We start from the raw sequence: 27,643 nt of genomic DNA on the forward strand, positions 1-27,643 counted from the left end.
AAAGTCTAATGGCATATCTGAGCTTGGCTATGTGATTGGTCCTTTTCCACTTTACTATCATTAAATAATATTCAAGAAATGTTAGTGCTTGAAAGTCCTAGTATCAGCCTTGTGCAGCCTGGCTACTAGATATGGATACTAGCGCAGGCAATACTCAGAATAAGCTAGGAGGGAGGAAAGTTAATACTAAAAAAGGACCACCTGAAAAAGGACATTAGAAATCTGGTATCACTCAGGAGGATTGTAACCCTTTAAACCTGGAGAGCAACATCTTACTCTGAAGCTTCCCTGTGTCAAAAGAAGATTCTGGCCCTTCAGTTCCCGTACCATGTTACAGGAGTAAGAGTGAACTGAAGCAACAAGAAGCCAGAGTGTGCAAGCCTTGCCTGCAGAGCTGCATTGCAGAGCCACATGTCAGCAGTATTCCAGACTGAAAAGGGTGTGGCCTTCCTCCTAAACATAAACTCACAGTTGCAGCTCACAGTGTGTATATTTGCTCTCAGTTTTGTTCTTTGCTTAAATTAAGACCATTTTCTAAACACATCATGGGAACTACAAGCCTTCCCATTACTTTTTCTCCCTCCTGAAAACGTTTCACAGTGCAACTCCAAAAACTGCATTCTGCAGTTAGGTCCTGGCAAAAAAAGTTTGCTTGTGGGCTTCTCATTGGTTTCTCATGGAAGTCAGAGGAATCTTTGCCTGGCAGGTCAACTATGTGATTAAATGAACATGCCTGTTAAAAAGGTTAAAATTAATTGTGTGTGTCGAGAGAAAAGTGCCTACCAAGCCTTCTGCAAAAAAATACATGAATCCTAACAATCTTCTGCCCTTTATAATTTTCTCCTCCTGTACCTTTTGTTTTTCCAAACAACTCCTATTTAGTATTCAAACCCTATTTCTTTTCTCTCTTGCCCTTTAATGTAATTTTTAACACCAAATGTTTTGCACATTACAAAGCTGTAAGAAATGTAACTTGAAGTAATTGCACTGCAGTGGCTGAGAAGGATCAGGGATCAGGAATCCCTGAGCTTTAGCTCCAGTGGTGATGATGGTGAGTCATCCTGTAACTTCAGACACCAAATTGCTCTCCCCCTATTTGCGTGCCTGTTGAGCGAGAGATACTGCATTTACCTCACAGGGCTGTTTTGGAGGATTAAGGCTTTAAAGCATCAAAATGTGACACAAGCCTTGTTAAGCATTGCTTAAGGGGCCTGCACAACCCTGGGATATTTATGGAAGTGCTTCAAAATAATGGTATTTTTTGCTGAAGACAGTGCTGAATGAATTTTATGCAGAGTTATCTGTCACAGCAAGGAAGGGGTGCACACTCCCATGTTGACTAGCAGCCTCAGTACCTGCTTGCCCAGGCAGATACTCTGATCTCGTCTTGCTGCCATGAAGATTAACATCAGGGCCTCTCTTGCTTCTCTTTTAGATCCTGGTGCTCCTGTGAAACTGCCTTGTATGCCAGTTAAGCTGTCACCACCACTACCTCCAAAGAAAGTCATGATTTGCATGCCTTTAGGGGGGCCAGACCTCTCTCTCTCATCCTATTCCACTCAGAAGAGCTCCCAGCAGCCTTTGACTCAGCACCATCACACTGTCCTGCCATCCCAGTTAGCAGCTCACCAGCACCAGCTCCAGTATGGCAGCCACAGCCAGCACCTGCCTTCTGGGTCCAGCACGTTGCCCATTCATCCTTCCGGGTGCCGGATGATAGAAGAACTCAACAAAACTCTGGCCATGACCATGCAGAGGCTAGAAAGGTAATGGACCAACCTTTTAAGTTACCTATTGATGTGCACTGTTCCCTGCTAACCTCGGTATCAACCTCACTTGAGTTATGTTGGTAGTACTTGAATCCATCCCCAGAGGCAGGGAATGAACCTTCCCAGGCTTGTTTGACAAGCTTGTAGGAGAGAGGAGAAAAAGACCCAATTTCCTGAACCATGTTGTCCTATTCAGGGAATTAGATAATACAGATGATGGAGAAGATATTAAAAGGACATGCCTGGCTTGCAATAAATACTGCAGAGTGCATTCCTATGAAGCTCTAGTTGTGTGGGGGATTGCCAGAAAAAAGGAGTGGAAGTGGAAGATTAGAAAAGAACAATAAAAAATAAGCAGGGCATTTGATTAGTGTTACCAATTAGCTTGAAACAACCTATGAAGACTTTTTACAAGTTATTATTATTATTTCAATTAATTTAGATTATATGTTTGACCTTAAAATAAGTATTTAACCCATTCCACAGCAGCTACCTACTTAGCCATTTTCATCTGGAGGAAGGTTGTATGTTTGATCAGGTGTACCTTACCCACCTTGGGGCTGGTTTTTATTATTGTCCCTTGTGGGCATCTCTGAACACTGCTTCAAACAGCCTGAGTAAGTGAAGTGTGTTGTATAAATGCAAGCTGTCCTCATAGGCTGCAAGATCAGCAAGCTTTGGAAAATTTATTTTGTCTTGTAGAGGAAAATTGAGCGAGTCCCAGAATAGGGAAGGTAATCCAAAAAATGACATGTTCTATTTAGTACCACGGGCAGCTTTGTAGCCAGCTTGTTCTAGCAGCATCAGTTCATTCTTCTGTTAGTCAGGAAGCTAAAATCTTTGGTCTAACAGACAAAAAGCCTAATTATTTGCCTCAATACCTCCTTGTGACAATGTTACCTTTATTTAGTGCATAGATAAACAGAATTCAATTAGGAATGGCAGATTCTCCTTACTGCCTGAAAAACAGTCAGGGAAGCAGGATAGATAGACCTCTTTTTTTTTATCATGAGGGCTGACGTTTCTGCTGCATGGGGGAATTCAATGCTGGGGAAAAACTGCTATGGCTGTGTGGGAGATTCCTGTTCCCATCTGTAAAAGGGCTGTAGCAGTAGGATTAAAAAGGTTGTCCACATTCCCCCCTGTGCCCAGTGACCACCTGCTTAACTCTCACATTGCCAGCAGGGCTGGTCAAATGCATCTGCATCACCCCAAAGCTTGGTGCACCAAGCAGAGAGGGTAGCTGGTGTCCCTCAAAGGCTCCTTTGGGGCTGCACTGCCCGTGCCATCCCCAGCATAAGTTGGATATCTTCCTGTCTGGCTCACACTGTGTGCAGAAGGCACTTTGTTATCCTGAGCCCAGTGACATCTCTCAGAGTGTGACTTCATTGTGGCATCTGTTGCCCCACAGCAATGAATGCTCCAGTTTCTGGGCATCCATCAAATTTATGTCTACAAATACACTTAGCTGATTTGAAGAAGGTGGTGCTGTTTGGTTTTAACTATTAATTTGCAGCTGAAACTCTGCTGCTTGTTAAAAACTGAATAAGCAAGTATTCATTTCCCAAAAAAAATAAGAAAAGGTTGTGGCACTGATACCTCACCTTTAAAATGAAAATGAGTCCTAGTTCATTATATTGCAGATGGGTGATTTTTCATAGCCTTTTTGTGTTGATTGACTATTACTTCAATCACAAAATAAACTATTGAGTACTTCAGTTATTCTCCTCATCAAAACAAATCAATAATGTTCACATTCACTGGAGAGAAAACGGGTGATGACTATTTCCTCTGCAACAAAAATTGTTTTCATAGTGTTTGCAGGTGAAAAGGCCTGTGCAGCTGACACTTGACTGTTCTTAAACTGCTTTTTCAAGCCATATTGGGATCTTAGTACATTTCCTAACTTTTCTTGAAGATTTGTACAGATTTGTTAAAAATATATTTTTTTTTACTTGGGAGAAAATTATTTACCCAAAATGCTGCTGTTTTCTAATATTTTTACAGTAGTTCTTTTTCTTTAATTTTATAAAATCTGAATTAAATTTAGCAGAAATCATACTACAGGATTTGTCATTGGATGCTTCAGCCCAGAAGTCCTGAGGGCTTTTTAAAACTGCACAGATTCTATATCTGCTTTCTTCTATATAAAATTGGCTAGTGTGCTCACATCTATTGCATGCATACGTTATGCAGTGAGCTCCTGAGCTTTACTGTTCCTTCCAGGATAACATACTACTGGGCCACTGCTGTTGGGTCAGTAATCTTGAGTAGATGAGAGAGCCTAACATGTCTCTGAGGCTCCCTCTGGGGAATGCTAAGTTCATTGGCAGCATTTAATTTTGCTGATCTCACTCTTTATCTTGAAAGAATCCTACATTTTAGTGTAATTGCTGTGATGTTGCAGTAATAATCCTGGTAATTTGGAAGACTGCTTAGAGTAGTATTTTGTTTTTAATAAGAGAGGATCATGTAGACAAGTGCAGATCAGTTTTTTGCTCTCCATTTTTTCTTTTTTTTTCCTTCTGGAATTATTTTTTTTTAATTCTTCCTTATGTCTAGTTTCTTTGGTCCTGGTGCAGTGAAATCTCCTCAGGTCTGCTAAACTCCATCCATGTTCATTTAATCCATAACCAATTCATATCAATTGCACATTTTTTCCCAGTAAACTTTTCCTAGACCTGTAACTCTTCCCTCCACCAGGATTGTGAGTATGGACAGGAACAAAGAATGAAAGACTAAAACATTCCCTTCCTCCATCAATCTGAATTTGTTGCTTTACCAGATAAGGTCTCCAGAATTCATATAGTCTAATGTCATCTGAAGACTGGTATTTGAAATCAGTGCTTTGCCGACAAGCCAGAAGCTTGCCAGAGAAAAATGAGCTGTCCCACTGTACCAACCTGGAAGTCAGAAGTGATTTTGCTGTCTTTCACCTTGAGAAAGCTTCTGAGCTTCTGTAACTTTTTTCCCCTTTGCTGGAGTGGTTGCATGTTACAGCCTCACATAGATCTAGTCGATGTCTTAAGGTACATTAAAAGTGTGCAAAAGCTATTCAAGTCCCAGTTGTTCTTTTGACTTAAAATGGCAGTTAATTCCTCAATTCTTTTTTTATTTGGTTTTATTACAGACACCGTAGAACATTAAGTTCATTTGAACTTGTAACACTTTTGATTGCCAACATTTTCTGGTACTCGTAACATCTATTGATAACCTCTTCTCAGAAGGGCAATCTGTCTCTTGTCATAGCATGACTATTATGACATGTCATATGTGCTACCAGTTTGCCTCTCTTTTCCCTGATAAATTACCAGCTTTCTGACAGATTAAGTTGAAACAGAGAAGGGTGTAATTCCCACATAACCTTTTATCTGCTGCCTCTATGGCCCATTTATGCCCTACTCCAAAAGACTTGCCCCTTAAGCCCAAAGGTTGTGGTTCAATCATAAACAAAACTCTGGATGCTGGCTTCAATTTTACCATTTCAGAATGCATTGTAAGAGTTGGTGAAAATCTGATAACCTTTATCACCAAAATCCATGAAAGGCTTTATTCTCCTGACTAAATTGAATTTGAGAGGAAAGACCATGCCCAAAAGCCATGCATCATGAGCAACAGCAAAAGAAGCTTTAGAAACCCTCTTGTGCCACTGGAATGTATCTTTAATTTTGACTTAGAAAGGTAGTTTCTTCATCTGAAATAGCTTTATTTTCTGCCTTGCTCATGTAGTTCTTGGTCTGTCTGGTAAGACGGCAGTTAATTTCAATTATTTTGTGGGCTCTTGTACACTTGCAGCTGAATCAAGGCCTCCATTTGTTCAGCATAGGTACTGAAGAGCTATTAAGTGGCAATATCTCACCCTGAGCTAGGCCTGCATCTGAAGCAGAGCAGAGAAGAATCGCTCTGTCCAAAAAGACAGTGTGTGAGACGGGTTCCTCTGGGACACCCAGTTCAACTTCAGACTGTAGATTTATGAAATTAAATGCATTAGGCATCCCTGCCAGTGTCTTGTAGATCTTATAAAACATATTTGAGTCAGAAAACATTTATCTTCCATAAAACTTGTCAAGATAATTGCTTTTTGTCTAAACTTTAGCATTGCCTAAGGATAGAGACAATATTTATAGCTCTGCCACCTTCTCTGTCTCTCACACATATGCCTGTATTGTGGAAATGTATAAACGGTGGTTTGAAGCCTTATTCAAATTTTTGTTTTCACTGTTAAGTACAGAAGACTGTACTGAGGATCTGAAAACATGCTGATCAAAATATAACTCTTTATTCCAAAATCAAAGGGCCAGGGATCACAGCTAAGAAGCATGCCTTTTTTTTTTTTTTTTTCCCACTAGATTTTACAGGATGGATTGCACTTCTTTCTTTTTAGATTTTATCTGTACCATGAGTCACTCATATACTTAAATTCTGATTTTTTCATTAATCTTTTTTCGCACTAGAAACTCTGCAGGCTATAATTGTGTGGCTTTCTTGATGGTTTGCTCATGTAAAGATGATACAAGAGGATTTTCAAGTGCTTGTACTAGTCAACTATGAATTATTGAAATCAATGTGTTAAGATAAATTTATCTTCTTAAAACATGTACTTGCTTAGCTTTAGCTTTGTTTTCTAATTTTGTTGCTAAACATGAAACTGATTATAAATTGACTATTTGAAACAATAGAATGCTTTTTGGTAAATAATGCTAAAATGTTTTGTGGTGTAGACCACCTGACCATGTTGTTTTTTTGCTAATGACCCAGAGGAATTTATACAAAATGGAAATATCCAGTGACCTTGATTTGTCTTAAGGGTACTGCAATACTGAATGTATTTCACAAGTACTGTGCTTAGACAGCTGACGTCTTCAAAAAGCTGTGGAAAATGCTGATTTTAATCAAGAAGAGCACAAAACACCAAGAAAAATTAGGGGCTTAAAATAGAAAGTAGTATTATCCAGAAAGTGGATGATTCAGAAAAAAATTACAAGATGAGAAGCTGTCGCTTTCTAGATCACTAGTTCAAATAAAGATGTAGCGTGGTAATTTGTAAATCTTGTTGCCATCCAACACATGCTTGGTAACCTAAATTAGTGAACTAATTTGATATCTGCTACCCTATGCACACTCCCATAAGGAGGCATCTGTAACCTACATTCATCCTTCACAGGACAGGGAAGCACCAAAGGGCCCAGGATGCTGAACTACTTTTTACTCCTTTCATTTTTACTTCTAGAAGGGACTTAGTGATCTTGTACTTACTCTCTATGTATGTATTTTTTTTTTAATTAAATGAATGATCCAGTGCTTGTGTTAACCATTGGAAGTTGTGGGGTTTTTCAATACATGTAGAAATTTTTTTAGCAATGGTAACAGAATTTCACCACATTTTAGTTTCTCTTGGTAATTTAATTCCAAGGCTGTGTTTGTTGTTTGTTTTTTTTTTAATTTCTTACCTTTCCTCTTAGGAAGAGTTACACAAAAAATAGGCTACAGAGAAAACAGATTTTAAAAATGGAAACTAATAGCATTTAAATTTTTAAAACATTTCAAGAAAGTAAAAGTTAGTTGAGAGTTTTTAAAGACTGTAGTGCATTTATGTGTTATTAGGAGAATTCAGCTGATGAATTCTAAAACTACTTTGGGGATAATTTATTTTTTTATCAAGCTCATTGAAGTCTAATACAAAAATTCATAAGCCGTTTCTTCATGAATCTTTCATACTTTGTGGTACAAAACATGGATTATCACTAAGGAAATGAAGTGCCTCTGTTCAAGGCATCTAGTAAAGCTGTGCATCTCATTGTTGGTTAGTCTGCAATAGTAAATGTTGCAATTATCAAAATGATTACATTGAAGAAAGGGAAATATTTCAAGTTGACTCAGTAGAAAGTAATTTAAAGAGAAGAATACAACATTATTTCAAGACACAGAATGCCTCTGGTATTCTGAACAGGCTAAATATTCAAGGGAATTGAGGCTACTCAGCACTTGATAAGGCATGACCCAAATTCAGGTGCCTCAAGTGCAGCTTGGCCATCACATCTGGTTTCACACCTGTGCTCCTGTGGAAAGAAAAATGGGAGTTTGACAAAGAGAGGGTATCTGACAGGAAAATGTTCCCTGCCTTTTATACATCTGTTGCCTCAGCTGGGATTTAGGAGAGGGTGGTTTCTGTTCACTCATTTCACACTGAAAAAGCAACACGAGCTATGAGATAAAAATGGCTTGGGAAGCTTGGTTCTGTTCCCATCTTTTCCTTTCACCTTTTGTTTGACTTTGATCTTCATCTCCTGTTTCCTCATGTTTCTATTACCCTACTTGTATTGAAATGTTTGTTTATAAAGGACTTTGAAACCAACACATGAGCAGAGCTAGATGTAGCAGTACTGAACCTAGTGAGCTGCAGGAAATGTTCAGTCACACTTCATGTGACAAAAGAAATACGATGTCAGCTCCAGTTCAGATTGATCTCCAGCATCTGGATGGAGTGAGCGCCTGGGGTAGGAGTTGGGATATATTGTCAGTGCAGCTCCCACAACATATAACTGTGCCCTTTTAGCAAACAAACCCCCCAGGCTTTAGCCCTGTTCAGTTGTTATGCTCACCAGCTCCCAAAGTCTCTCTTCACCAAGCCCACTTTCACATGCTTCATCCCCTCTGCCTCAGAGGGTTGTGCCCTTGCCTTTCCCTCAAGGCAATCAACACATCTTACCCAGTGTCAGTCATGGTTTCCCCCTGCCTTTCTGCAGTCCTTCTCTACAACCAATACCTTTTCTTCCTCCCCCTCGCTTACTCCACCTTTTGGTGAGACTGTCACGGTCTGGCTCAGGATCAGCGATTAGACCAGAGACCATGATGCTCTCGATCCCCTCCCACCCAGCTGGGGAAAGGAGAGAGAGAAAACAAGGAGAGAGACTTTCAGGATTGAAAACTAAACTAGACAGCTTTAATTAAATATGATAATGATAAAACTAATGATAAAAGAAAATATGTATAAATATATACAAGTGTGTTCAGGAATGTGCAAAATCCTGTTGCCTCCTCCCACCCCCAGCAACTCCCCCAGCATCTCATGAACTGTGACCAGTTCTGAAATATCCTGGAGCTGCTGGGTAGAGCAGCAGAGCAGACAGGAGCTGAGGGGAGAGTGATGAGGGTCAGGAACACGTAGGCCTAGGGATCAACAGTGGTGGATAGATAGAGTCCTCCCCGGACACTAACCATGAATGGAAGAGAAGGGAAGAAGAAGCAAGAAGGGAGGGGCTTGATTTCCATTATCCCTGAATTATATATGTTGTTAAATACTTTGGTTCACCAGTTTTGCCATCTGTCTAGTCCACTCATCCCTATGGGAGGGTTGCAAATACAACTGATCTGCTCCTTTAGCATCTGAGGCCACAGATTCAACAAGCAGGGCAAAGCATCCTTCATGTCTCAGCTGTATCTGTAAACATCCCAGCATTATCAGTCCACTAGCTGGAAAACTTGCTGCTACTCAGAAGAGAGCTCACTGAATCAAAAAATATCAGTAAAAAGAAAATTGTTTTCATCCTGGCTCAAAGCAGGACAGAGACACCTGTCAAGTGAGACAGTTTCTCTTCACTGCCTGCACGCCAGAGGAGAGGTGACACAGACTTTGGGCTGAAGACATGTTATCACTCTCAGTTGCTGGTGCAATTCCCACTAAGCCTCGAGACTCTATTTGCTGCAGATCTTTTGCTCTTAGTCCTGATTGCCAGTATGTCTGCCTGCGTGCTGACCTACCTCTCCCTAGTAAGTGTTGTACCTTAAATCTAATGTATGTATACTCAGTTAAAACTCCCACTTGCTGATCATGAAGATCTGTCTGTCCTTGTTGCTTCTCAAAAAAGGGATGAAAGACAGCTGCTTTCCTAAATACAGTAAGAGAAGCAACTCAGTCTTCCATTGAGCTGTTTCCTTCAGTTTATTCATTTGCTTTTCTTTCCCAACAGCTCTGGTTTACACACAGGTGACAGTGTTACAAAAACAGGACCTGGGGGCCTTCCAGACATGAGACAAGTGCCAACTGTTGTGATCGAATGCGATGACAATAAAGAAAATGTGCCTCATGAAGCAGATTATGAAGATTCTTCCTGCCTCTACACAAGACAGGCAGAGGAGGAAGAGGAAGATGAGGATGAGGATAACTCATTATTTACAAGTAAGACTAATTCTGTTTTTCTTTCCCATTTATTTAATTTTACCTCTCAGTGCATAAGGAAAACACAAGGCCTGTGAATTTCCTTTCCTGCCTGTATCTTTTGCATCTTTCAGGGCTTGACTTCATGGGGACACTTTGTAAGTCAATCCAAAATAACAAATAGTATTAATTTGTAATAATTTCCCTAATTCACATGAATCTCTGTCTAGGTAGCTCTCAGACAGAAATCACGTGACTCTTTTTGGCTTATATTAGTTCACTTTAAATTTTACTTTTGGATTCACTTTCCCGAGTGTATGTGGTGTAAAGAAGCCCTGTATTTGGCTTATGTCAAGATCAGCTCATTAGCATTACTTCAGGAGGATGAAATAAGTTCCACTGACAGAAAATCAGAACTTTTTTATATAGTAAGTATTAAATCATGTCAGAATTTTAAGCCTGTACATACTTTGAAAGGGGTCATGATCAGAGAATTGGGGTCAGGTTAATTGATACCCATGTCACAATTACAGTCTGGAGATGGACCTGTGGCCCCCTCCTGGCCTGTCTGAGAAACCCATCTCCTGCCTTGGTGTGGCATTATAGGATTCTTCTGTGAAGAGAAAATACCATACTTTGTGTATGACAACTGTTTGTCGTCCTGCAGGTTGAGCTGAAGTTTCAGGCCTTTGGATTTCTTTTCTTTGGAAAACTGGGAGCAATACAAACAAAAGGCACCCTTTTTAAAACCCACACAAAGAAGTTTCTAAAACAGGCATATTTCATCTCGGAATCCTCCTTTACCCTGCACGTGAAATTAAGCAGTCTTTGCTCTTAAACTAAGACCCAGAGCAGAACTGTGCTGTTTCACACTGTACTGCCATTGCTCAAAACCTCTCATGGGTTTGTGTTTGTCTGTCTACTTGTGTCTGTCTTCCCTGCTCAAACTGCTTTGGTTGCCAGTCTAGGGAAGCAAGCTTGACTCATGAAAGGCTGCTGGTTTTCACAGTATCTTTGCCAATGTCACTGCCTGAGAAGCAGTGTCAATTACTGTACATAAAGATCTGTGCTGATTGACTTTTGATTCCTTCTAGTGCCAACTTGGGTGTCTTGATGTTACACTGTAAAAGACAGAGGTCTCTCTCTCTCTTTTCCACCTGCTGTAGTTCTGCTGCTGCCTGACCAGGTTCTGAGGGTGGATTACTCATTCCATTACATGGTCCAGAAACACTGTGCTAGACAAAACTACAGATGCTACAGATGCAGTTCTGAAGCAAGCCCTTCTTCTCCACTCCCCTCTATGGAGCAATATTTTAATTTATTTTTCCTGTATACCTACCAAATTCAGCTTTTCCTTGTTATGATGTGAATTGAGGGTAATTGAGCACATGAAATTAATTGACACCCCTTTTCCCACAGTCCTTACCAGTGTAAATGAGAGCCCAGGATCCTCCCTTGGCTGGCAGTCTTTGCCCACTTCGTGCTGTAATGCAATGATGACACCTCCTTTGGCAGAGCCTCTCCTCTCTCCCACAGGCTCCCTGGCAATGAAAGTCTGCAGGAAGGACTCCTTAGCAATCAAACTAAGCAACAGGCCATCCAAGCGAGAGCTGGAGGAAAAGAACATCCTCCCCATGCAGACTGATGAAGAGAGGCTCGAGCTTAGGCAGCAGATTGGGACGAAGTTAACAAGGTAGGAGACAAACGTTTTTGTAACTCTTGCTTTTGGAAATATGTGGCAGGATGTTAGTTGCCCTCCAGTCTGACTCTGAGAAAACCACAAGGAGAAGACCAGCCAGTTGTTGGGATTTTTCTTTTTTTTGTTGTTTTTGTTTGTTTGTTTGTTGTTTTTGTTGAGGTGATAAAGGGGCAGCAGAACTACCATGTTGTGGAGGCAGGTAAATCCCTCTTATCTACCTTTTTCTTTGTGGCCTTGTTTATTTCTTCTTTGAAATATACTAACCACATCTTTCCTGTCTGTCTTTGAAAGTCTTTGTGCTGGATCATGCTTAGCCTACTCCAAGACCTGTCTGATTCTTCAGTATTCTTGTGAATGGCCTCAGCAGATGCCCAGAGTCTGCAAGATGGCACTGCAGGGTTACTGGTTCTGTGACTTTCTTTTTTCAGTCCACTCTCTATTCAGCGTAATATTTTGTTACACTGCAGCTGCACATGGAGCTCAGTGTCCCAGAGAGCAGCACATGATAGCAAGGTCCCAGTGTTTATGTGATTAATTTTGAACCCTTTTGCAGCATGTGAAGAGTTGGAATTTTTGTTTCGTAGTGTATCTTACTGTGCACTGCTTGACCTTGCAATGACATTGAATAGCATTTGCACTGTGTTGCCCATTTGCCCAAATTACTTAGGTGTCTCAGAAGTTTTGCAGCTCTGCTGAAGGTAAATAGTGTCATTTGCAAACATTGACCCTGCGCAGCTCACTGTACCCCAGGTGATTTTTATTATAAGTATTTTATAACTCACCTCTCCTACTTTTTCCCCATTAAAGAATGTTTCTTCAGCATATCTCTTTTTAACAAGGGTAGAATCCTTTATGCATAAGCCCCATATTCTCACAGTGTCATTTGTTTCCCCAGTTGCATCTCTGCTCGTTCAGTCTGAGGTATAATGCTTGATCTTGTCATCTAATATAGCTAGGATTTGGGAGCTATCAGAAATAGTTAAAATAACTGAAACTGTGTACATATGAGCTCAAAAAATAGCTGAGCTGCTGCTTTTTTATTCCCATTCTGTATCACTGAAATTGGTAGAGTTTCACAGACGTTATCTGAAATAATGTAGTTGCCAGTTTGACCTTTTAATTACTGTTATTTACAACTTAATATCTCATCCTTTTGAGTAGTTAAAAACAATCAAGAAATATGAAAACAACTTTCCTCACCTCTAATATGCAAAAAGCCACAGATGTTTTAGCAGCAAAAAGGAAGGTACTCGTCTTCTCAAGTATTTTGTATCTATGTGCACAGACTGATGAATATTAGATTGAAATAGAGAGAATATTTCAATTTGGACAATATTTCTTTGCTATCCAGACTTCATTACTGAGTCCATCCTTCGCCATTCCTCAGGAATTGTCACACAGCAATTTCAATGCCAAGCAGAATTAAAGTAGTGAAGCATTTATAGTCCTTGGAGAAGATGCTAGATGCAAAATATAATTGCAGCTGGCAATTTTGGATTTCTCAGGGGGATTTGTACTGCTCCACCAATGGTCCCCTATGGTTTAAAATAGCCAGCCAATGAAATCACATATGCCACTTACAAAAGTAAAAAATGCAGAATAAAAACTTCAGCGAATAGTTATTGTCTGTAATAGATCAATTAATTTTTACCAAGAGGCTCAAGGATACTTGAGTATTTATGTATCATCCTCACAATATTTAGTACGGAAGAGCTCATTGACTGCCACATTTGGCAGATCAGAATTTAGTACTATTCAGAGAATGTCATTTTTAAAGATGCTTATAGCCAGGGGTATTGAAAGACTGATCATTGACATATTGTCTGGGACCAAAATCATCCCAGGCGTAGTTCCTCCAGCCTTATTAGAGTTACACCAGGAATCAGTTTGGCTCAAACTATTTGTTCCTGCCACGTTTAAATGTAGCTTGGAACCTCTGAACCCCAAATTGGTCCAAAAAAATTGCTGTAACTTTAGTATTGCATCTGCCAAGTGGTAGTGAGACTCTAGAGCAGGCTACACCACCTGACCCGTTTGCCACGCTGGGAGAATAGTACCCTAACTTACACCAGACCAGTTGTGGGGCTGCAGAGACTGTAGCTTACAAGCAGAATGTGGTCCACTACACACCTGAATATTAGCTCAGACATAAGACAAATTAAGACCTTTGTACCTATCGTAGGAACATTTCACATGTATGTAGTTCTTCGCTGGTGTGTGTCCTGTACCATGGCTCAGCACAAGTAGATCCAAGCAAACATGGACCTTTTTGCTCAAGGTGGCAAAATATATCCTAGCAAAGGCAGGAGATTCCATGTCTCATGGATTCCAACCACATGAGCAGGCATCATGGACTATTTCTGCACAGTCTTCAAACAGCAATTACAGCAACTAATTAGAAGACCTCCTCCTCTGACCAAACCAGAAGGGATTACTCTGAACTGTGATACCTACTATGTAGCAAGGAGCAGGCAGTGAATTAAGATGCAGAATTTTGCTCATAACAACATGTGACCTGGGAATAGGAAATGCATGCTGGAGGACAGGTTCTTGGCTGCTAAAACCCCTTACAACTCCATTAACTTCTACTGTAAAATGCAGACCTTCTGTGCTAAGTAAATGTTTAAGTGGGTATGGTTTTCTTTTTTCCTGACTGCTCAGATTCTCCAAACTCCTCCTCCATTTTATCCCTCTGGTGCCCCCACAGCTTCACAGCTGCTTGAGAAGTGCAAATAAGTGACTGTAAGAGAGAAAGGAGTTAAGAGAGGGAAAAACAGAACTCTGTTAATAGTCAGAGGGAAAAGAAGGACTAATGCCTTTTGTCTGTCTCTGTGGCTGTGTTGGACTTGCTGGGGAGCAGTGGTCCCTAGGTTATGCAGGTTAAAGCAGTGGGCAGTAGGATCTGTATTTAGCTTTCAGTAGCTAACAGGGTGAGTGAGGTGGGGCATATCTGGGCTATGATGGTGAAACAAGGACTCAGGCTCTGGATCTGAGCTTGGTGGTTCTCCCAGGGGCAGTGGCAAAGGCATGGCCTGTCAGGAGCACCTGGTGAGGGGGAGGGCCAGCACTGATGGGTGATGCACGGGAGAGCCACATGTCTCCCAAGACTGCAGGACTGTCCCCTGGTACTGAAAGGGGTGCTTCTATGTGGATCCTTGAACTTTTGTTTCACTGAGGAATCATAATAGTGGTCATAAGAGACAACACAGACTTCCTCAATCAATGTATTATTTGGTGAGCAGAAGAGTCATTTAGAGAAAATATATGTATCTATTTCTATATATACACTACACTGGACTTTGCTGAGGACTTTGCACTCCCTAGAGCTGGGAGGACCTGGTTTCTTTGCGTATCTTTCACAGAATGTCTCTCATACCTTGAGAAAATGTGTGACTTTAGTCTCTGACTGATCAGCCATGCATCCTATAAGAAGGGCTTTCTAAAGCACTCGGGTATTCTTTGAGTCTCATAACTCCTCAGCTCTACTGTAGGTGGTCATTAATAATTAGATACAGGAGTACTAAAGCTAAGATTTTGGTCCACTGCTTTTCAAGAATGCATGGTATTGTCCTTATCTGTTTTCCCTGAATTGCTTAATCCTGGCTTTTCCCACCTGTGAGGATAGGATAGTCCAATCATATTAAAAAACTGGTAATCCATTATTATTATCATCATCACATTGAAAATAATGTTAAGGGAACGTCCTGATATTCACACTATTACTACTGGTCAGCATCATGTCTGTCTCATCAGCACACTCCTACCCAGCTTGGGGCAGAGGGCAGACTGGCTGCAGGTCACAAGACAGGGGAGATGCATAAAGGCTGTCCACAGGTGAGCAGTGTGTGTCAGGGGACTGCTGCCCATCATTGGCAGGCGCCACAGGAAACCCAATAAGATTTTGCAGCCAAATAATATTTTATGCTCTGCTTCCACCAGAAACTATTGGTTGTAGGAGTCACATTTAACCCCAGACTGTGCCTGGCATGGAAGTGAAGAGGCATGAATAAGGGGGAGCAGCCCTCTGTACATTAACTACATAATTATATAGAAAATAATTACATTAGAAACAAATGAAGAAAGTAACTTCTTGCAGTGTCCACATGCTACCTCGTGACTCTCTTGTGACTCTCTTGTGACTCTTTTGTGACTGAGAGACAGACATCCCATTGCTCAACTGACTGCTGTGAGTGTGTCACTGTATTTGTTCTGCTGGCTTTAAAGCAGTGAATAAATAGCAAGCTGCTCTGTCAGATGTGCAGTAGTGCTCTGGATTGTTTGCTGTATAACCCTGGATTTATTCACTCCAGTACCTTATGAGATGCTGTCCCTACACCAGCAAGTGGAAATCTTGATCTGAAGCAATATAAATAATATATTATTTCAAAAAAAAGTATCATGAGGTGAAGGATAGGAAGTATGAAAATAGATCACAGAGACACAGTGCATGAATGGCTGTAAATATGTACACATGAGATATGGACATGCAGACTTGCTGGATGTGTTTATAGTCCCATTGATGCTTTGCAAATAGTACAGAGATGTCTGTGTCTGAGAAATGTAGCATGAAAAGTCATAAATCTTTGTTACGGAGAAGCAGATGTGACAGATGATGGTCCCCTACTACCTCGATCAGAAAGGTAATCTATGTTATGCATTCCCTGATCAATACTATATCTTCCTCAGCTGTATTGAAAAACACTGCCTAGAAACAGAAATCCTGTGATGAAGCAAACCTGGTGAATTCCCACAAGTATTAAAAAATACCAAAAAAATGCCATTGATTTTAAAAATATCACAGAGCTGCTGTGAGGTTTTTGGACTTCTGCATATCAAGTGCCAGTTGTCTGTGTGTCCCTCTGCATGAGGGATAGTTCTCAGGAGAAAGAGTGGTACAACATGTTTGTAAACAGAAGGAGAGACGTAAGCCAGAAAGAAGAGTAGAAAAATTGGACAGTTTGGGAAAAGGATTGCATCTTTAGCATCGCCTTAAAGGTGGCAGAGGTGTTTACCAGGGCTGAAGAAGGGTTAGTCTGCAAGGTTTGCACAGGCCTTCAAATCAACAGCGGTTCCTTCAGAAGGCTGAGGAAACTGAACAGTCCAAAGTGGTAGCTTTTGTTTGCCAAAAAACGAATCGGTGAGGAGATTCAGCTTTTTGAAGCAGTTACTTATTGAGACAGCACTGCAGTCCTGCTGAGGGGAGGGTGTGCTCACCCAGAGGGTGAGCAGCAAGATGGACCCCGTCGAGCACGGCTTCTTCTCCTCGCGGGTGTCCCCATCCCGCTCTGCGGAGGGCATTTTGTGCCCTCTTCATCTCTGAGGCATGTAGGGATAAAAAGAATGGGCAGACAGCAGGATTAGGTTGTATTCACAGCCCTCGTTTAGTTGGGCAACGTGAAATAATTTCTTCCTAATTACCTCTGACGTCTGCAATGCTCACGCTTATTGTTCGCTCCCGCTAATGAGAGAAGAGCGAGTGCCTGAAGCGAGAGCTCATCCCAGGCGGCAGCGCGTGTGCCCGCGCGGAGCTCCCCTCTTCCCGCGCCGGGTGCTGGGGATAAATCACACAGAAAATGGGATTGTGGTCAGCAAGCTCTCATCCAAATCCTGGATTAGAGGGGACGATGGGACAGCAGCGCTAGATGCATGAACGGGGGCTGACTGAAAAAAGCTGCCAAGGATTTTAGCCTGGATTTTAACCATGATGGTACCTAGGGAAAACAGCTTTTTTTTTTCTCTTTTAGTTTAGCTTTGTGAGGAAGCTGTGCATTTGTGAGACACCCAAAGGAAGCCTTAGCATCTGCTGAGGACACCTGTGATGTCCTTAGCATCAGGAGGAAGGCAGCAAAAGCAGGTGATTATCTACGGGCAACAAGCTGAAACTGAGTTATCATTATGCATCTGGGCTCAACTGTCAGGAAAAAACACTCTGAGCAGAAGTGATCTGGGTTCTGTGCAGAGGTGCAGATGTGAGATGGGCTTTCAAAGCCCCTGTTAGCCCTCTTTTCTGTGACTGACATCCTGGAGACCTCTGTTGTGCTGAAAAAAAAAAATGGCTTTGTAGTGAAAATGCTGTGGGAAGGCTGCATCTTCACGGGGCATCCCAACTTCAAGCAAGCCACTGAAAGAAACGCATGTGCACATATATGTGTGTATTTATTAAGGTATGCTGGGATCTCCAGATGTACATATGTGCCTGTGAACCTTGGTAAATTCCAGTAGCGTGCAAACTCTCATTGACAGTAAAGTTTGTGTGCTTTTGAAACGCCACCCAGATCCCAGGATCCCTTTAGGTGTGTTTCAGTAGAACAAGAGTCCTCATTTCTGAGCACACTTTGAACTTGTCTCTTTATATTAGTCATTTTCATAGTTAACACCATCATTCATCACAGAAAAAGACAAGTTGACATCACAAGTGATGTTACTACTATTGTTTTGATTTGAGTTTCAACAGCCAACAGCATAAACTTGCTTCATCTGATTAATTTATGGTTAGGATTTGCTGTAGCAAAAGGTCAATGGCAGGGAAGGGGGAGGTGACAGCGGGTAACGTCACCGCAAAACACGTCACCTCTGTTCACGTCACCTGTTCCCACGTTTGTGGGATGGACAGTGTCCTTGACCAGTGATCTGAATGGGTCCTGGCAGTGTGACCTCTCTTCTGTCACAGCCCTGCCTTGGGATGAATCCCTGCTGCCACCACTTTCACTCAACAGAGGCCAGCAGGTGTTTTGCTGTATATGAAAGCAAAGCCTCATGGAGTGGATATAGTCTGTCCTTGGGCAGATGCGTCTCTCCATGTTAGAAGATGGGGCTCCAAATGTGCAGAGACAGTTTGTTTCTGTTATATAAAGGAGGAGAAATGTTTTACTGTGGAGAGGAATGCTCTTAATGGTAGACAGTGGGCAGTGGCACTTGAGGGCAAGGTCTCCCCAGAGCCACTCATGTGGCCAGTGATGAAGTGAAAAGTGTTTTCTACATGTCAAAAGTTCATCTCAATCAGAGATATTGCCATCCCAGGATGGTATTTGTTATTCCTGGGGTCTCTAACTACTCCTGTTGCACTGGAAGCAGTGCAAGTCACTCTGTGCTGTCGTTGCAACATCTGTTTCTCCCATCCTCTGTCTGCAGAAGCCAAGGCAGAATACATTATGAGGTTACAGTTTCCCCTTCATACTTCCCATCCTCTTCAGCCCCCTGACACAGTCTGTACTTGAGGTCTAACTCAGGCTGTCAACACAACCAAGACAAATATGTTTAGTCTACCTTAGTTTCCTTTGCAGTTTCAGTGGGGTGTGGTATCCTTCATTTTCTGCCCCAAATTGATTGTGGTATTGCTTTTAGCTGTCAAACCATTATCACCTTTCACCTCAGAGGAAGCCACATTTCTTTGCTGGGCAAAATAATTCATGGTGATATAATGCAAGCTTGTGATGGTAATGAAGTAATGTGTCGGTAATAGAAATAGTCTTTTATTTCTCCAGTAAACAAGAGGCTATGTGGAATTCATGCAGTGCTCTCTTTTGAGTAAAAGAAAGACCAATATAAATAAAAACAGGTGAAACAAACACAAGCAAGGAAGTAGCTGATTCAAAATATACTATTGTGGTTTTAAAAGAAGAAAACAAAGGTGGTTTGTTTGTTCTTTGGTTTGGTTGGGGGGGTTGCTGTCTCCATTAAGAATAGCTCATAAATTTCCACCTTGAAAAAAATCCAACCATAAATCTTCATGTTTTCTGTCTGCTGGTTGTGGGGAGTTAATCACAAGCACTACAGTTGCTCAGCTTGAATGACCTTGTAATTTCTATAAAGGAAACAAATCAGATGGCAATGCAAGTAGATAAAAGCAGCAGACTAGCAGGAATAAATTTCACTTCTCAGGCTGATGATTGTAAAACGGAGAAACTGCTCTTTGAGCAAAATATTTAACCTCTCTCAGAAGCTACAGTTTGCATTTTTCCCCTTTAGTGTATTATGGCCTGTTTGGCAGCACATGTGCAGGAGATTAACGTAGGTAATCCTTTTAAAGGAGTCAGATGCATAAACCCAGTTTTTTATCCTGACTCTAGTCAGCTTTCAAATATATATATGTGCTCATATATGTGTACTGCGACTATTGCTGTGAGCACAAGCAGGACTGCTAGAGAAGTAAGTCTGACCGGTGTGCATGGTCATCTATCTGTGTCCAGATATGCAGGAGTTTCATATGCAGGTTATTGTATGTGAGTAAAGAGAGGGGACTTTTTGAACAGTTGGACCTGTGCTAAATAGGATTTAATGTTTTACAAGTTTGTTTTATGTAGGATTAACTGTCTTCTGGACAAATGTACCAAGGAAGCGAGTATTCTTACCATTATACCCGCTACAATTATGTAAGGTTGGAATTTTGCTTGTTTTCCCTAAGACACTGTGTTAACACGAGGATCACTTAGTGGTGGAGAGGGACTTTTTTTGCATACACACAGGAAAGTTACTACTGGTCTTTTAAAGGCAAGCATGGATGAGAATTATGCTCCTATTTCAGTGTACTGGGATTCATAAGCACAGACCATATGTGGGGATTAAACTAAGTCCTTAACCTCAGACCTGACCATGTAAAATTACCATTTATGTTAATAACATTAGTGAAGAGGAAGTGTTCTCATGTGCAGTAGACCACATCAATGTGTCTCTAAGTATGTAGCCTTTAATATTCACCACTTGCCTTTCTGATGATACATGATTTTCAAACCATCAAACTACAGGGAAAGCACGTTAGCACCAAGGTAACCTCATTCTTCACTGACACACTTGAATTCAGGAGGCAGCAACACTAATGAGTAATTAATAAAACAAGCATTCAATAAATTGTATTTGCTGAATAAGCAAGCATCTATAGCCTCAGACTGAACTATTTAACCTGCAGAATATTTGAGTTTTTCAGCATGCTGGAACAGTCTTCACAATTTCTTTTGTTGCAATAAAGAAGAAAGAGATAGTCTTCCTACCTCCCTGCAATCAACTGGCTTTGATTTTTACAACTAGCCCTGTGAGCAGGAGACCCTGATCTCAAATAGCAGGAGCTGCAAAGGCTCCAGCTGGCTCCTTCAGTGGGGAACAGGAATGCTGCCTGGCCCAGGGACCCTTCTGCACAAGCACTGGGACTTCAGTCACCTGCTGGGATGCAGATGGCATCTCGGTTGCACCCAAGCCATCAAGGAGCACATGGGGAGATGTTAGACTGCAAGTAAATGCTGTCCTCAGCAGACCCTCCCAGAAGCTACAGGGCAAGGTCCTTGGCCATCTGCCATGGAGGTCTTTTCACAGCCCCATCACTTGGCCCACCTCCAGCTAAGCTTGTGAGCAGCATGAACAAGTCCCTTTGGCCTGTTTGGCTGGGAAGTTGGAGCACCTGACCTGTGATCCCTGGCCTTCCCAGAGCACTCTCTGCCCCAGTATCCAAGCTGTAAAAGAAAGAGGGCAGGCAGCGCCTCTGACGGGAATTCATTTGTTTGGAGTCAGTTTTATGGACACAATGCAGCTGCACATCAGTCCCAAACTGGGGAGCAATTTCTCTGACAAGAGTCTGGTGCCTTCTTGAATCTCCCCATCAGGGCATTCTGCAGCTGGTCCCAAAACCTCCCTCTGCTTCTTTCAGAAGAAGAAATGGCTGATGTCCCAAGGTCAGAACATCCAGAGAGACTGCTTCCCTTTTCCCAGTAACAACTGAGTGTAAATTCCTGTTGTCCTTCACCCCCAGATTTGTCCAGAAACATTAAACCCTTCCCTTGTTTATGCAGACATTTATGCTGAGATAGAGAGACCTGGGCAATTGCAGGGATCACAAAGCTATGTGAGACTCCACCATCCATTTCATCTTCCCCCTCAGACTAGCTATGAAAGTCTATTTCTCTACTACAGTTAGAAGAGCTGCCAACATCTTGCACTTCACTGTTCAATTCCAGTGAGTTAAGGGCTCCATCTTGTTTTCTAATGTAACATGACAGGTGAAAAAAAGCTCTGCAGCAGTGAAAAGAGGTGATTTTTGCCTCTGAAACCCATCATATGTGATATTTTTGGGAGGTACTTTTATTTCCCTTTGTCTTCACTAAATCTTCTCTAAAGAGTCTTTATTCTGTCTTGTTTCTCCTTGTATTTCAGTAGTGCTAGTAGCCTCCCCCTTCACTCCCATTCAAGATCCTGTACAGCACTTGGCCTCAGTCTAAAGCATTTTAGAGCAAATACAAAGACAGTGACAGGGAAGTGCAAGGCATCTGTGGAGGAATACTAGGCATCACAGCTCAGTCACCTTAGCATCCTCCCTGATCATTGCACATTTTACTACCTCAGATTTCATTCTCCCACCTGTCTATCACTGTTCCTTGCCTTTCTCTCAGTTCTGTGCATTTGTCACTAGCTATGTCATGTTTTAACAATTAGGGCATGTGTTAAAATCTTCAAGAGCAAGCAATGCTGCCTCACTACTCAGTATAAAAGTGTATCTGAAGGATGAACTTGACCCAGCAGTACTAAAGATCTAGTGGCATCTTCATTTTCTTTAGTGTTTCTTTGATCAGTTATGGCTACTTGGAGAAGTGCTCAAATACTGGAGGGAAGCAAATGTCACTCCTGTATTCAAGAAGGACTCAGGGAATTAAGAGGCCAATCAGCCTCACCTTGATCACTGGGAAAGTGATGGAGAAGATAATCCTGGGAACAATTTCTAGGCACATAAAGGACAACAAAGCCATCAGGAGTAGTTGATATTGTATCACCAGGGGAAGTTATGTTTGACCAACTTGAACTTCTACATTAAATGACTGGCCTGGTAGACAAGGGGAAAGCTGTACATAGTGTCTAGATAGACTTCAGTAAGGCTTTCAGCATTGTCTCTGGTAAGATCCTCACATTGAAGTTATTGAAGTATGGGCTGGATAGACAGATGGATTGAAAATTGGATCCAGAGGCTGTTGATGAGTGGCACAAAGTCTAGTGGGAGGCCAATAATTAACAGTATACCCCAGTGGTCAGTACTGGGTCCAGTCCTCTTTAACATCATACATTAATGTTCTGGATGATGGGCAGAGCGCACCCTCAGCAAACTTGCTGCTGACAACATACTGGGAGGAGTAGCTGATGCACCAGAGGGTTGTGCTGCCATCCAGAGAGACCTTGACAAGCTGGAGAAATAGACTAATAGGAATCTCGTGAAGTTCAACAAGGGGAAGTGTGAAGTCCTGCACCTGAGGAGGAACAACCCCATGTACCAGTATTTGTTGGGAACTAATCAGCTGGAGAGTAGCTTAAGAGAAAAGGATCTGGGTGTCCTGATGGACACCAAGTTGTACATGAGCCAGCAACATGCCCTGGCTGGAAAAAAGGGGCTGATGGTATCCTGGGCTGCATTAGAAGTAGGGTTTAAAATACTAAGTTACTGCACATTGTCTTAAGAAACCTAAAATTTAGCAACTGCACACAAGAAGGATGGTTGCATTCACAGGCAAGTGACCCGGCCAGTAAGCTAAGGAAGGTGATCCTTCCCCTCAGCACTGGTAAGGCCACACTGGGAGTTCTTTGTCCTGTGCTGGGCCCCTCTGTACAAGAGAGGTGTGGGCATATGGGAGACAGTCCAGTGAAGGGCCACAAGATTATGAAGGGACTGGAGCAACTCCCAGGAGGAAAGGTTGAGAGACCTGGCACTGTTCAGCTTGGAGAGGAAAAGGCATGGGGGGGAGGGAGCTTATCAATGTGTATAAATACCTGAAGGGAGGGTGCAAAGGTGATGGAGCCAGGTTGGTCTCAGTGGTGCCCAGTGACAGGATCAGAGGCAACAGACACAAACTGAAACACAGGAGTAGCTGTCTGAGCACCAGGAAACATTTTTTTCACTGTAAGGGTGACCAAACACTGGCACAGGTTGCCCAGGGAGATCATCAAGTCTCTCTCCTTGGAGACATTCAAAAGCCATTTGGACACAATCCTGGCTCTAGATGGCCCTGCTTGGGCAAGAGGGTTGGACCAGATGACCTCCAGAGGTCCCTACCAACCTCCACCATTCTGTGATAGCACAAGGCATCCAAAGAGCTGACAAAGTCTTTATGCATTAGCAACATCTTTGCCTTTTGAAGAGCACACCAATTTTGGCTGATTCTTTGTGTGCCTCTGGCACTGCAGAGTGACCAAGTTCTTAGACTTTCCCAAATCCTGACTACATTCACTCCCCCCAGTCTAAGGTTTCTGTGAATGTTTCTCATAAAGCTATTCTGATGCAATGCTTGACAATTTTCTCCTGCTTTGGGTTATTGCACAATGGCTGTGCCAGGACAGATGGTTTAGCCAGGTCACAAGCTCTGACAAATCTTGTCTATGGCATGTAGACCATGGAAGTCTCTAGTTGACTTCAGTTTCAGGAGAGCATGGTTTTAGCCCTTGAGACCAGACTCCACATGCTACTCTCCATGGAAAAAATAACCAGGACTCAGTTTCTAAAAAAAAATCTCACAGGCTTGCTGTATTCACTGAAAATCAACTCCAGATGGCCAGCTTCCCCCAACAGGCATTTCTCTCAGCCCTGCACCTCTCCATTCCCTCAGTCCACTCTACCATAGAAAAAAACCTAACAACCCAGAGTCCCAGTTTCACTTCCAAGAGTTTTTCAAATTCCTTCCACCCTTGTATAGCTCTTTTCTCCTTGTCTAACTCTCCAAAGGAGAACCTTAATATCTACCTTCAAAACTTTCTGTCTCTGCATGGCTCTAGAGGCAACAAACAGCAATTTCTTGTTCTTTCTCAGCTTATGAAGCTGGGAACTTGCTCCTCTCAGACATGTCCCAGACAGCCTACAGTGGTGTTTCCTGGTACCTGTACAACAGCAATGATCTCCAGTAGTGCAGAACACTGCAATGTTCTAATGGCTCTAGGAAGAAAATAGGGTGGAAATGTATATTTGACACGTTTTGCCAAAAACACTGCTCATCAGAGTCTGAAAAGCTAACAGAGTGTAGCAGGTGTGAGGTATTTTCTTTTTGTTCCTCCCTATCTGCTGGCATTCATTTATCTGGGCTCAGCAGGAGCATCACTGCAGTCAAGCAGGAGCGAAGTTGTTACTAGCACCAGGTAATCACCAGTCATGAAGAGTGGACCTAACACTCAGTAAACTATAAGGTACAGATGTAAATTCAGTGTCCTTGTAAAGCAAAACACAAGTCCATGTGACTATGGCCAGTGGGACTGGAAGGAGAGTCTGAGAGAGTGTATTCTTTCAGCTCAATCCTGATGCATGAGAAATTGCACATTTTAAACTAATAATGAAGTTAAGCAGAACTGGGAAGCAGGCACTGTACCTGTTTGCCCAGACCATCCTACCCAGCATGTTTTACTACCAATTTGCAGCCTCTCATAGCAGTAGGTGCAGTTTCCAGTTTTAGGAATACTTTGTGCATCAATGATACATGTTCAGAGGGATTCCCTATGCTACCTCTCTCCAAGCTCTCCATCCTTCCCTTCACTGCAGATGGATATGCAGAAAACAAGTGGATGCCACAAATCCAGGGCACTGAAAGCTCAGGATAGAGGGATTTCAGTCCTGGCAGCTGAGTATGCCCTGCAGGAGAATCCAGACTTCTCCTATGGCATGTCAGCAGCCATGAACTTTGCTCATCCTGCATACAAAAAATGTTTTACATGTTAACTCTTTCAGCCTCTCTTGCCTGAATGCCAGCTGCATAAACTATTCAGACCAGTAAGAAGCTCAAAAAACAATCACCAATTTAAGGCAGTCTTCTATGTAGAGGACAAATAATGGCAAAAATGTGAGTTTTAACAGCACTCTAATTTGAAATGTCACAAGGAGGACAGTTGCTACACTGTCACAATGGGGTTCCTCATCCTCATACAAAATGTTTTACATGTTAACTCTTTCAGCCTCTCTTGCCTGAATGCCAGCTGCATAAACTATTCAGACCAGTAAGAAGCTCAAAAAACAATCACCAATTTAAGGCAGTCTTCTATGTAGAGGACAAATAATGGCAAAAATGTGAGTTTTAACAGCACTCTAATTTGAAATGTCACAAGGAGGACAGTTGCTACACTGTCACAATGGGGTTTGAGAAGTGAAGTGTCTGGACTGTAAAGGACAAATGACTTTTTAGGTCGACTGGGTCAGAACAGATTTCCCTCCTATTTTATATAAGGAAGATGGAAGATGTTGTTGGGCATTCCCTCCCCCTCCACAGTTCAACATCAGCTCTAATTAAGGAAACAAATAATGAAAAAAGAATACTGTTTTGGTTTTTTTGCTCAGCAGCTAGATTGTGGTAGTGGAGCAGGTTTTTACATTGATAAAGTGTCAGGGGGAACTGGGGAATGTGCAGGCCAGAGGACATGCACCTGGTATTAGTTGGAAAACCTGGAGTGGAGAACGTCAGTAGGGGTTGAACTGAGCCCTCTAAACTTCAGGCAGAAAATGCAGAAAGCTGATGTCACTGTGCAGAAGATGAAGAGAGAGGCTGCAGCCCGTTCAGCATAGCACACAGGGATTGAATGTCCCTCTGGAAGTGTTTTGTTTCATGGGGATTTTTTTCGTTTGTTTTGAAGTTAAGAGTATTTGCCTGGAAATAGGATCTTTGTTGTTTTGGAGATTATTGGTTCCTGCTGCTAATTCCTTATTTGATGTAATAAGCCTCTTTGTAACATTCCATTTGTTTTGCTGTGGAAATACAAAGCAACAACAACAACAAAAAAGATTATCACTTTATGGTCTGAATTTTCAGCCTCCGGGTAATTATGTGCATCTCAGTAACTTGGAGAGAAGAAAACGCAGATGGGACAAGAATTTTCCTGAGTGAAAAAATCTCTTTAAACCTAAAGGTGATGATATAACTGTGAGCAAATCATGTTTAATACATTGTCAAAATAACTGTGCAGTTTCCTAAGGCATGGGGGTTTTTAAAATTTTAACAGGTGAATCATTTCCTTTTTTTTTTTTTTAATTAGGCATTCTTAGTATTTTCTGTCTGGTGTGGCATGTTTTTATTAATTTCCAGGATATGTTATGACTTTAAAAAAAACAACTTCTGGACTTTACTAATACATAGAGGCAGAAGTAGGGTCTTCCAGTGAAGGTCTTAAATACACACCAGCTAGAATGAGGCAAGAATTTACACAGTAGGCAAATCTCTGGGTAGGGTGGCGAGAGATAAAATTCTCTAGAAAGGTAAGAAATGAATTTGCAAACAGTGATGCAGGTACAAAAGAATCAACGTTGAAAATTGTGTGCAAAGACCGAGACTGATGAGCAGGTATCACAGATCTAGCTCTGACTGTTATGTATGTCTAGGAATGACCCTGACATCTGCAACACAGCTCCTGGTGACCTGCTTCGGCAGATCTGTGCTTGTAACTACCACAGCAGGTACTGCAAGAAGAGTTGTGTCTCCTGGAGTTGGCTGAACACAGGATTGTTTGCATTTCATACTCAAATGCAGAAAAAAAAAAAAAAAAGTAACAAGTGGGGGAAGGAAAAACTGAAGAAAAATAGCAAATGGAGGCATTAATTTTTTATTACAAACTGAAAAGTAGCATTTCGGGTTAGAATCAAATATTTTTGCCCTGTGCATTCTTTAGTGCTTTTTAATTTTTTATTTTAGTTTAGTTTCTTGTGTAAGAAAATTATGTCCAGTGAATTGTTTTCTTAGCTGAAGCTACTCATTAAATTCAACCTCACCTCTGACCTGCTGGAGCTCAATTTTCCAGCAATTTTGCTGTTTGTCACAAACATTTCGCCCAGCCCTAATTCTTAATATTGATGTGACCGTGTTAGGCCACAGCCCTTTGCAGTAAGTCCTTGCTATTTATCACCTCCCTTCCACACCATCTGGGGGTGTGGAATCACACTGGCACAAAATAGTTAATCACTCTTAAAGCTCTCAAATTTGTTCACTTCCTGGAATTTTTCACTTCAGTAGCAAGACAAAGTGTGGGCACCATGCTATTTCCTATGCATCTTTTCCTCTAGAAACTGATTTATTGGGGTTTTGA

The 27,643-nt window shown here is 41.8% G+C and overlaps 1 protein-coding gene across 1 annotated transcript in view; it reads left to right on the forward strand.

The window, feature by feature from the left end:
* The window catches only part of PHACTR1 (phosphatase and actin regulator 1), a 301,044-nt gene that overhangs the window by 245,110 nt on the left and 28,291 nt on the right, over nucleotides 1–27,643 (forward strand). Inside the window, exons 6-8 of the mRNA XM_010000934.1 lie at nucleotides 1,436–1,766; nucleotides 9,740–9,948; nucleotides 11,464–11,620. Coding sequence (XP_009999236.1) covers nucleotides 1,436–1,766; nucleotides 9,740–9,948; nucleotides 11,464–11,620 — 697 coding nt within the window. The remainder of the gene's footprint in view (nucleotides 1–1,435; nucleotides 1,767–9,739; nucleotides 9,949–11,463; nucleotides 11,621–27,643) is intronic.

This window comes from Chaetura pelagica, unplaced genomic scaffold, assembly GCF_000747805.2.
Source record: "Chaetura pelagica isolate M959 unplaced genomic scaffold, ChaPel_1.0 scaffold104, whole genome shotgun sequence".
Taxonomy (NCBI): Eukaryota; Metazoa; Chordata; class Aves; order Apodiformes; family Apodidae; genus Chaetura; species Chaetura pelagica.